General features: G+C 52.1%; 1 protein-coding gene and 1 pseudogene across 2 annotated transcripts; both read right to left on the reverse strand.

The window, feature by feature from the left end:
- Window positions 1–1,881: 1,881 nt before the first annotated feature.
- On the reverse strand, window positions 1,882–6,201 carry LOC109574045 (heterogeneous nuclear ribonucleoproteins A2/B1 pseudogene; annotated as a pseudogene).
- A 152-nt stretch (window positions 6,202–6,353) lies between these two features.
- Window positions 6,354–10,810, reverse strand: C1QC (complement C1q C chain). Of its 2 annotated transcripts, none has more exons than XM_019981769.2 (3): window positions 10,657–10,810; window positions 10,190–10,382; window positions 6,354–7,154 (listed from the first exon to the last, which is right to left on the reverse strand). In XM_019981769.2, exons 2-3 carry the CDS (start codon window positions 10,362–10,364, stop codon window positions 6,598–6,600), a joined length of 732 nt encoding a protein of 243 aa, XP_019837328.2. In that variant the 5' UTR covers window positions 10,365–10,382; window positions 10,657–10,810; the 3' UTR covers window positions 6,354–6,597. The 2 variants fall into 2 exon arrangements, with proteins under 2 accessions (XP_019837328.2, XP_070633089.1); XM_070776988.1 differs by having other exon boundaries at window positions 10,578–10,717.
- Window positions 10,811–11,254: the final 444 nt, after the last annotated feature.

The following is an 11,254-nucleotide window of genomic DNA, read 5'->3' on the forward strand; positions in this document are numbered from 1 at the left end:
GGATGAACTGGTTTGATCTCCTTGCAGTCCAAGGGACTCTCCAACTTTTTGCAACTCCATGGACTAAAGAGTCCATGGAATTCTCCAGGCCAGAATACTGGAGTGGGTAGCCTTTCCCTTCTGCAGGGGATCTTCCCAACCCAGGGATCGAATCCAGTCTCCTGCATTGCAGAAGGATTCTTTACCAGCTGAGCCACAAGAGAAGCCTAAGAATACTGCAGTGGGTAGCCTATTCTTTCTCCAGTGGATCTTCCTGACCCAGGAATCGAACTGGGATCTCCTGCATTGCAGGTGGATTCTTTACCAACTGAGCTATCAGGGAAGCCCTGGTATTAAACATCAAGGGGCACAGGTTTCATTGCTCCTGTGAAGAATGTCACAAGAAGTGGCTACCGGAGCCCGTGCCTCATCCTCGTGGCAGATCAGGACTCAGAGCCTGGCATCCCTGGTGCTGAGATGCAAGCCCTCTCACTGAGGCTGCATCAGTGAGGCCCCTCTCAGGGATGCTTGCCCAGCAAGTCCCAGGAGCTGCCATAGGTCATGAGGGCTCTCTTGACATCGGTGCTTGGAGGTATAAAATCGTTTCGCTTGTGGATGCTGCTTGATGGAAATGAAGTGTTTACTGTAGTGGGTGAGAGACCCATTTGATAAAACCCAAGGGTCTCTGGGCCCAACCAAATATAGACCCTCCAGTAATTTGGTGGCTGGTGACAATGGGAAAAGTGAACTTGAACTTGAGGTAGACGCAGAAGGAGCCTAGAATAGGAAGCAGCACAGTTTGGGGCCAGGAGGGTTGGAATCAGCCCCCTGCAAGTTTGAATCCCAGGCCTACCTCTTTCTAGCTATGTGGCCTCAGGCAGCTTCCCCCCATATGAACCAGGGACCTGGGCACCTACCTCCTGGAATGGTTGTTGGGGGCCACTGAGGTAGCCCTGCATGTCAAGGCTTAGCTGAACACCAAGCCCTTGGTAGGCACCAATGCAAAGTTGAGAGTAGTATCATTTCTCTGAAGAGAAGACAGAAATCTTGGAGCCTGTATGCACAGGAGCCATGCCTGGATTAGAAGTCAGGAGCTAGGGGGACCCTTGACCCCTGAATGAGAGCCAGCTGGTCTCATGTATGTGTACGTGCTAAGTTGCTTCAATTGTGTCCAACTCTTTGTGACCCCATGGACTGCAGCTTGCCGGGCTCCTCTGTCCATGGGGATTCTCCAGGCAAGAATACTGGAATGGGTTGCCATGCCCTCCTCCAGGGGTCTTCCCAACCCAGAGCTTGAACCCAGGTCTCCCGTGTTGCAGACAGACTCTTTACTGCCTAAGCCACCAGGGAAGCCCAAGAATACTGGAGTGGGTTGTCTTGCCCTCCTCCAGGGGATCTTTCTGATCCAGGGATGGAAGCTGCATCTCATGTCTCCTGCATTGGCAGGCAGATTCTTTACCACTGGTGCCACCTGGGAAACCCAGCTGGTCTTTGACTTTGGGACTTCCCTGATGGTGCAGTGGTTAAGAACCTGCCTTCCGATGCAGGGGACGTGGGTTCAACCTCTGCTCTGGGAACTAAGATCCCGTGTGCCGCAGGACAACTAAGCCTGTGCACCAAAACTACTGAAGCCCACTGCCCTAGAGCCCAGGAGAAGCCATTGCAGTGAGAAGCCCACTTAACTGCAACTAGAGAGCAACCCCGCTCGCTGCAACTAGAGTACACCTGCACACAGCAAAGAAGACCTAGCACAGCCAATAAATAAATAAATCTTTTTAAAAAATCACTGACTTTCCTCCCTGGTAGAGAGGGATTGATGGAAAAGAAGCCTAAGACCCCTCCACACCCCGTGGTCTTAAAAGAGGCCCCCTGCCCCCTGGGATGCCTCATTCCAGCTCCTCTCCCACCGTTGCCTCTACCCTTGAAAGCCCTCACCAGCTCCCCTAAGCCCAGCAGACAAGCTGGCATTTTTCAAAGGCCGGTCCCTCCTGACAAAGAGACAGCAACGAGGAAACAATTATGGAAAATAGAAATGGCACCAGAATGGTTGCTTCCAAAGTACAGGTCTCTGATCTGACACCGTGGCCTACACGAACGGTGTATTGATTTTTTAAACAAAAGAGAAACGAGAAGAAAGATGTATCACTTGAGGCACTGCCGGGCAGACGGCTAAGTGGTTGCTGGAGGTGCATTGTGAGTGGACTGGCCCCGTGACCTCCGCCTTGTCCCTGCCAGAGGCTCTCAGACCCTGTGAAGCAGCCTGGGTTCCTGGGCCCTGGCCTCTGTTATTTGTGTGTGTGTCTTCTTCTCTCTTTCCTTCTCATCCAACCCGTTTCGCACGCCCTCCTATGCATGAGCCAGGTGTGTATCAAATGGACCTGCCCTCTAGGACGCTCATGGTCCAGTAGGGAGTCAGACTTATAAGGAAATAAGTGCATAAAAGCCAACTGGTGGACGATATCCGTTGACTTCACCTGGCAAACCACCTGCCCACCCACATCTTTGTCCTCCCTAAACCTGTCTTTTGGTATGACCATATTTATTTGTGATGTCCAAAAAAAAAAAAGATTAAACTCAGAAAAAAAATCATGTTTGTGGTTCCCAAGGGCAGAGAACTGGTGGAAGGAAATACAGGATAAAGGCTGTTGAAAGGTACAAGCTTCCAGTTATAAGCTAAACACAAAACATGTAATGTATAACAAAAACTCATACACCACAATAGCAAATATCAAATTGTGGTATGGACCAAGTAACTGAATAGACATTTATCCAAAAAATATATACAAATGACCAATAAGTTCATGACATGATATTCAACATTTTAAAAGATATGATGAACAAGGTGACCAAAATTAGCACAGCTGTAGGATATTACAAAGGTTGTTAAGGGAGTAAGTCCTAAGAATATTCATCATCATAAGAAAAAAATTGTTTTGGTTATCATTTCATAATATGTGTAGGTCATATCACTACACTGCACAGTTCAAATTTTGATATCCTAAAACAGGAAAAGATTTAAAAGGTAAAAATGCAAAACGTTCAAAGAGGACAAACCCCTACTGTTTTACTTTTAGAATTATTTTATTAAATCTTAAATGTACAACAGCTTCTTAAGTCTACACATGAAATACATTTCTTAAGAAGAATGATATTATGTCTTAGTATCCCTTGATTCTGGCTAACAGTTTTTCAAACCTTCGAGAAAAATCTTGAAAAAGGTTTCCCATATCAACCGAAACTTGGAAATGGGACATTATCAAAGAAGGGATGATTCTACACTCTTCCAGAGAGTGCTGGAAAGACAGAACATTTCAAAAGCTAAAACACCGTCTCAGAAGCATTTTCTTTAAGTCTTTCCTCCGTAGGAAGACGGTGTTCCTACATGACTGAGTCCACTCATAAAGTGGCTCTCGGTACTGGCTCAGGTGTCTTCTGCCGTGTCGCTGCGCATCTGTGCATGACTGAGGTGAGAGTTTCCTTAGCACTGTTATTTTGATCATCTGCAGCCCCTCTCTTCCCTCTGGGCGGTAATTCCCTCCTCTGTATACCGTCAAGCCCAAGGCCACTGAGAAGGTCCCCACCGTCTTGTCTCTCTATAACCCCCATGTCCTCTACTGCCTCCTGGATCGTGGTTTCCTCCAGTATATGACCCGCCCATGTTCCTGCTATCTCTCAACTTTCCACTTTTCAGTAAATCGTACTTAGAAGGTTTCTGCTTCTGATTCCCCGAATCGCTGTCATTGCGACTTGCGTAGCTTCTTCCTCCATAGTTGTCATAACGGGCTCTGAAGCCCTCATCCTGGTAGCCATCTGCAGACCCTCCACCACTACATCCTCCTCGTCCTCCCCCATAACCAGGCCTAACCCCCCAACTACCACCTCCAGCTCTTCCTCCGTACCCGTGAGAGCCATCCCCAAACTGACGCCCTCTTCCGTACCCACCGGCTCCTCCTCTGAAGTTCCTTCCTCGTCCTGCTCCCACATTTCCACCAACACCATGAAAATACCCCAAACCAACATTGCCTTCTCCTCGACTTCTCAAATGTTGGCCTTCTTGCCTCTCTTGTCTAGACAAGGCTTTTCTTACTTCTGCACGATGACCATTGATAGTATGATTTTTTTGCAACACGATCTTATCCACAGGATCATGGTCGTCAAAAGTAATAAATCCGAAGCCTCTTTTCTTGCCAGACTGTCCATCAGTAACTATCTCAATCGCGTTGATTTTTCCGTACTTCTCAAAGTAATCTCTAAGATGATGTTCCTTCATGTCTTCGGTAATTCCGCCGACAAACAGCTTCTTCACAGTGATGAGAGCCCCCAGCTTTCCATGGTCCTCTCTTGGGACAGCGCGTTTGGGCATAACCATCTTCCCATCAATGAAATGAGGTCTGGCCGCCATGGCGGCATCCAGCTCAGCCATGGAAGAAAATGTGATGAAACCAAATCTTCTTGATTTTTGGCTGGCAGGGTCCCTTATTAACACACAGTCTGTAAGATATCCCCACTGCCGGTAATAGTTCCACAGACTTTCTTCTGTGGTCTCAGAGCTCAAGTCACCGATAAAGAGTTTACAGAATTGTTCGTTTTCTCTCTTACCCCTCTCCAAGGGAACAGATTGTGAAGCTTTCTTCATCATGGGCTTACTAGCTTGAGCCATTTTTCCGATGCTGAGGAGGGTGAGAGAGATCTCGGGGCTAACAGGGACTGAACTGGGTCCCCACACTATGATGAGAACTTGAACCTGACCCGTCCTGACCCTGGGGTGAGAGCCTCCACTGCCCCCGGGGAGAACACCCCCAGGAGCGCTTCCACGGGAACCCAACACTGCTGCTACTGCCTCTGGAGTCACTGTGGCCCTTGAATCAACCTTGAGTAGCTTTCAGTTTTTCAGAATGGGTTGATTGGTGAAACAGGTCGATGCAGGTTCGCCTGGTTCTGAGAGCTCTTCTGTGACGCACTCCTGAGATGCAAGACAGCCTGGAGCTTGCTGGAAATAGTAGTCTTCTCAAACTTCTATAACAGGTCTGAGTCCAGAGATCTGCTTTTTGTTTTGTAAATAAATCCACGGGTAATTTTGTTGCACCCCCAGATTCGGAAACCTGGGTTCTAACAAGTCTGTGGTCCAAGTTGGTGGAGGACGCTGTGGGGACACGAAGGGAAGAATCAGAGAAAGCTTCATGGAGGAGGTGATCCTTGTGTTGATTCCTGACAGCTGAATGTGTATTATCTAAGTGGATTGTGTGAGTGGGGCAGGAGCTCTACAGAATGAAGGAACATCATGGGTAAATCTCTGGAGGTATGAGACAGCAGCTTTTAGGAACAAAGAGCCAAAGTGGATGGAGGTGGGCGGAAAGCTGGGCTCCAGCCTCTGCTGTTATGGCTCGTCTTGAGCCTCGTCTTGAGGCTCCACAGGGCCTCGTAGAACCAAGCTGAGACCCCAGCCGGGCTGTGCTGGCTCTCCCTGGCCTGAGTGAGTCGCGGGTCTCACTGGGCTCTGAGGCCAGAGTCACAGTCTGGGCAGGAAAGTTACACTTTTTATCTTTTTGAACCTGAGCTGTCAACCCCTCGTTGTGGTCGGCACAGTGAAAGTGCAGCAGTTCACGGCCAGCCTCCTGGTTCTCCAACAAGATGACCCAGCTGGCCCACCCTCAGGAATCTCACAGTGAGGCCCCGACGGCTTACGGGAAGCCATGGTTTTGGATGATCTCCTGGGGGCCCCCAGAGTCTCAGTTATTCGGGGGAAATCAGACTCCAAGAGTCAGATCCTCCCTCACCCATCCATGCCCACCCAGAGCATAGTTATGAATGTTAAATGATTTAATAGGTGGGTTAGCATCAGGCCTGGTGCACAGTAAGTGTTCAATACATGTTAGCTATCACGATTCTCTTGACTCACTCACTCGCTCTGCTTTTGGTCATTCATCTACCTACCGTTCATTCATGCATTCACCCCAACTCATTCATTAATTCAGCACAAATTCATTGCACATCTCGTCTGTGTCTGTGCTGCGCCCGCCTGAGCCCCAACCCCCTCTTGTGATGGGTGCTCCAGAAATTCAACAGGGGTCAACATAGGATGGGAATTCAAACACTTTCCCATTCGCCTGTGAGCATGGATACCTTTAAGACAGTAGCGCCCCTCACATGAACAAGTGACAGCAGACACCCCCCTTGGGGACCCCTTGCGGCCTTTCGGCCACATTTGAGCAGCTCTCTCCCAAATGGCCAAGTGGTGCCGAGCGTCTCAACCTTGGCACCAAGCTGTACTGATGCCTGAATCCGGAGGCCACAGATGGCTGTGACAGGTGCAAAGTGGGAGATGAAGGGAATCGCTTTTTAGGGAATTGGCAGTGAGGATTCAGAGCCGCACATAGCTGTTGATTTAGTTATTTATTTGTGTGCCTCCTGCCTCTTCCCGGACTTGGAAAACACCCACGACAGTACCAGAGGAGAAGGGAGAGAACTCAGGGCAGGAGGGCAGGGTGGGCTTCCTGGAGGAGGCGGCGTTCATCGGTGGCAAGAGGGGCCGGAGCGTGGATGCAGCACAGCGGGTGCTCGCGGGGAAGCCGAGGGAGATGGAGCGGCCCCCGGGGGACCGGAGCAGACCCGCCCACCCTAGTCAGGGAAGAGCAGGAAGCCGGAGAAAACGCTGTCAGAGCCTTCTGTGCCCACCATGCCGTTGTAGTCGTTGACCGCCAGCCACACCTGCTGGCCTTCCTGCAGCCGCAGCAGTACGCCGCCCGAGCTGACCTGCTTGGCGCTGGTCATGTGGTCGCAGAAGGTGGCCACCTTGAAGCCGCTGCGGTACAGCAGCACGCACAGGTTGGACGTGTGCGACGTGTGGAAGACAAAGTAGTAGAGGCCAGGGACTTTGCAGGTGAATTTGCCAGAGTCCTTGTCATAATGCCCCTGCGGGTTGGTGATGACCCGGTTGAACTTGACCAGGCTGTTGGCCTCCGGGAACTGGACAGTCTGCCGTGTGACTGAGAACACTGACTGGTGTTTCTGCTTGTACCTGCCCTCCACACCCGGCTCCCCGGGGGGGCCCATGGTGCCGGGAGCCCCCGGAATCCCCGGGGTCCCCATGGGACCGTTCTTCCCAGGATAGCCAGGTGTGCCGGGGTCTCCCTTCTGGCCCTTGGGTCCTCGGGTCCCAGGGGCAGCTGGGATTCCTGGGGAGAGAGCAGGTGGGAAGGCAGTGATGGGGCAGGGGATGGGAAGAGGGACCCGATGGTGCTCCAGGGGCCTCCCACCAGGGTTTGGTCCCTGGACTCTCCTTCCCCCAGATGGCTGCCTATCCACCTGGGAGCACTGTGCAGGGAGTAGGAGGGGAGGGAGACTTTGGTTCAAATCCTGCCTTCCCTTGGTCTTGCCCTCTGACCTTGGCTAAGGCTGGGCCCTAACTCTCAGCCTCGGTTCCCACAATTGTGATGGAGAGGGTAGGACCAGGCGGCTCAGGAGGTGTCAGAGCCGGGCTGGATCTCAGAGAGCTTGCCAGAAGCCACGACTGTTAGCCCATGGACACCACATAGCCTCAGATACCTCCTCATCTAAAAGTCTACGTTCCTACTTTTTCTTGACAAAAAAATCAGAAGATGGGTCAGAGGCAGATTTTCTGGAAAGCTCCTAAAACTTAAACTTTAGGCCCTATTAACTTACACTGACCCTGTCAAGGTCCTTTGGGTAATTTTATATAAGTTTTTCAACTTTTTATGTTGAAATAATTACAAATTCACAGGAAGTTGCCAAAAAAAAAAAAAAAAAAAGGATAAGGAAGTCTTGTGTATTCTTTACTCAGTTTTCCCCAATTTTGCAGAACTAAAGTATGAAATAAAAATCAAGAAATTGACCACAGCTCCTCTTTTACACGCACAGTTTGTGTGTGCAGTTCTAACACAGTTTTGTAGTATATGGAGGTTTGTGTAACCTTCCCCCGACCCCTGGCATCAAATGTATCCCTAATTTTGTACTATTTTTCTTAAAGAGGGTCCTCAGTATTTTATAAGATTCAGAGCTCCACAAAACTGCTTTCTATGTCTGAGCTGGAACCACTCAGGCCGGCTTAGCACACGGGGTCCTCCAGATGGAGCCTTCCAGGCTGCCTCTCTCCAGCCCCTCCACCCCTTCTCAGCCCAATTCAGCCCCTCTGACAGCTGGCCCAACTCAATTTCCTTCAAGTTACAGATGGGGAAACTGAGGCCAGAGACCTGCCCAGGGCCATGCCACCGGTAAGAGGTGGAGTCAGGACTCAAAAAATCAAGTCTGGCTGAGTCCCAGTCCGAGTGTCTGATGCTTGTTGCCGCCCTGGTTATCGGAGCTTCTGTGAGCTTCTTCTCCCCTTGTCCAAACCATACTCATCTTTCAGGGCCTGACTCCAGTCTCCTCTCCCAAGAAGCCCTCTCTGACCACCCCTGCTGGCCCTCGTGGCTGTTTCCCCCTCTGACTGCCTTTACGGTGGGTGTTGGTGGAGACCCACTGTAACAGAATTCTCTGCAACTGGTGAGCCGTGTAGATCCCAGGTTAGGAGAAGAGAATCAGAACCCAGCAGACCTGGGCTTCAGGCTGTGTGATCCCGGGCAGGTGACCTCCCCTCCCAGAGCCTCTGTTATCCCAGGTGAGATAAAGGCATAATGGAAGGGATCCCCCCGGAGTGGCTAGCAGAGTGGGGTGGGAGCATGCGTGTGCCGGGCACCTCATAGATAGTGCTCAGTAACGTCAGGTCTCGGGGGTGGCCGTCAGCGATCCTGAGCAAGGCTGTGCCTCCTTCTCCAGGCAGTTGGGGCGGACACACCCGTGGGGAGGGAGGCTTGAGAGACAATGGAAGGTGGTGGTGGAGGGTGTGGCTCGGGAATCCAACAGGACCCCAGTGTGTGACTTCGGGCCAGTGGCTCAATCTCCCAGAACCTCAGCTTCGACATTTGTAAAAAGGGGGTAAATCACGTCTTCAAAGGATTTTGGCCTCAGCTTTCTCATTTGTAAAATAGAGTTAGTTTTTTCTGTCCCGAAAGATGAATCTATGGCGAGCACTTGGAACCTATGTCTGGCACAAATTAGGAGCTTGGTGCCCATCCACCACCCTGGGCAGTGAGATAGCCAGAGGCAGTGGTAAAGTTCAGGGTCCTGGAAAAATGGCAGATCTGGGGGCTTCCTTTGACTCAGGCTGAGTTGGAGGATTCCTTCTGGAATGTTGGTATAATTCCACTCTCTTTCCAGGAGGGCAAGTGACAGTGAAATTCTTAAGGACATCCGTCTCCAATGGTCTCCCTCGCCCAATGCCTCTGCCACTTCAGTCACCTCTGCCCAGCCCTGCCCCAGCCTCCTTCACACCCACTCTGGACACACTCCACCCCCCCAGATGTGTGCCCACCGCCAGACAAGGTGCCCCCAGACTCCAGCTCTCACCCAGCACCCAGCGCCCATTCATGTCCTCAGCCCTCTTCACTTATGCTGGAGCTTGCCTGCAAATCTCTGACAGATGATTCTGTGAGTGCGACCCTGACTCCTCACTCCCCATCCCTCCAACTACCCAAAGCCCTAGGGAGGGAGGGGAGCACACACCCCTGATAAAGACAGGGATGACAAGAGCAGCAATGATCAGAGTTTGCACTTACAGATACCTACCACATGCTGTTTTCTATTTAATCTTATTAATCATCACAGCACCCCTGTGCAACAAGTGCTACCATCTCCCCATTTTACAGATGAGGAAACTGAGGCACTGGGAGGCTACATAAGTTGGGCAAGTACACACAGAGGGTGGGGGGCAGGGAAGCAGTGGGGCTGGGACTTGAACCCTGACCATCTGGGCTACAGTCACTGGGAACCACGTTAGAGGGCAAGTGGCGGAAAGGCTGGAATAAAACAATAACAAGGTGTTTTAGAAGTTTGCCAAAGCTTTCGCCTGGATTATCTCCTGGGACCCTCCTGCCACCTTCTCAGGCACTCTAGGTCTCTCCTTGATATCAGATGGGAAATCCGAGGGGCAAAGAGGTGAATTAGGGAGGCCTGAGGCCTGGGCTCTGGGGGAGAGGGGGCCAGACCTGCCACGAGAGTTAAAACTCGGCCGTGGGAGCGGCTGTGGCCAAAGGGACCACCCTCCTCACCATCAAGCCGCTGTCCACCTTCCCCCGAGTTGGTCCTGGATGCACAGTCCAAGCCCTGCCCGCAGGCCCCAGGTGACCTCTCCCCGCCAGGCCGGAAGACTCACCTGGTTCACCCTTGGGCCCTGGCAGTCCGTCATACCCATCCTTCCCGGGGGCCCCGGGCAGGCCCGGCATCCCGGGGATCCCATAGCAGTATGTTTCCGTCTGGCCCCTGAGTGGCCGTGCCAGCAGGAGCAGCAGCAGGTTTAGTACCAGGAGGGGCCAGGCACCGGACCCCATGTCTACCTGGGGAAGGAGCTGGATGGGGAGAGAGCTGAGTTGGCCCCTGGCCCACCCTCCTCACCCTCTCTCTCCCCAGGGGACCATCCTTCTCAGCCCTCAGCGGCCGACTCCCCTTCCCTGGCCCCTCGCCTCTGGGGGCTGCCCGATGGATGGGGAGTGGGGCCCCTGCTTCAAGCTCAGGCCCCCGGCTTAGCAGAGACAAGGACCCACCTTCCCGTCCCAAGTCAGGCTGCCCCTGAGGCCACGTGTCAGGAAGTGGCAGCGGGGAAAAGCTGCCATCTGCCCTCACCTGAACAGGTGGGAGGTGTCCGGTCTGGTCACGGAGAAGTCCTTGGACCGGCTTCCCCTCTCCAAGGCCGGAGTACGCCGTGTCAGAGTGGACCCAGCCAGGAGGACCGGAGCACACTGGGCGGCCCCCTCCCCGCCTCCCCCCAAAACCACATCCCCTTTCCCATAATTTTCCCTGACTCAGTACTTTATTCTGGGTGCTGAGCTAGGCTGACCACAGTGATACCCCTGTGTGCCCCCTGGGTCTTGAGTGTCTGAAATGAGGAAATGACCACTTCCTTGGATCTGGTGAAGGGTGTGTGTGTGTGTGTGGATCAGTGTGTGTATGAACCTCAGCTGCCTGGGCAGGCTTCTAGAGTCAAGTTCAGCCCAGCGAATGCCCATCCCTGTTGCCACTTACTATGCCTGAGACAGCTATTTCACAAGATCCACAGGAGGAAGCTATAACCTTCCTCTTTACAGATGAGGAAACTGAGGCTGAGGAAGGTGAAACCCTTGTCCAAAGCTGCACAAGTGAGTGGTTTCTTGGGTCCAAAGCCTCGCCCTGACCCCAGAAACAAGTCTTGTATGCACTTGTCAAATAGCAGGTCTTATCTTAG

Source organism: Bos indicus, chromosome 2 (assembly GCF_029378745.1).
Source record: "Bos indicus isolate NIAB-ARS_2022 breed Sahiwal x Tharparkar chromosome 2, NIAB-ARS_B.indTharparkar_mat_pri_1.0, whole genome shotgun sequence".
In the NCBI taxonomy this organism is placed as follows: Eukaryota; Metazoa; Chordata; class Mammalia; order Artiodactyla; family Bovidae; genus Bos; species Bos indicus.

Excerpts from the sequence above, each read along its gene's own strand:
- C1QC (XM_070776988.1), bottom strand. The coding sequence starts at position 10,646 with ATGGCAGCTTTTCCCCGCTGCCACTTCCTGACACGTGGCCTCAGGGGC. Across the intron at positions 10,383-10,577 it reads GCCTGACTTGGGACGGGAAG|CTCCTTCCCCAGGTAGACAT; the intron begins GTGGGTCCTTGT and ends CTCCCCATCCAG. Across the intron at positions 7,155-10,189 it reads AGGGCCCAAGGGTGAACCAG|GAATCCCAGCTGCCCCTGGG; the intron begins GTGAGTCTTCCG and ends CTCTCTCCCCAG.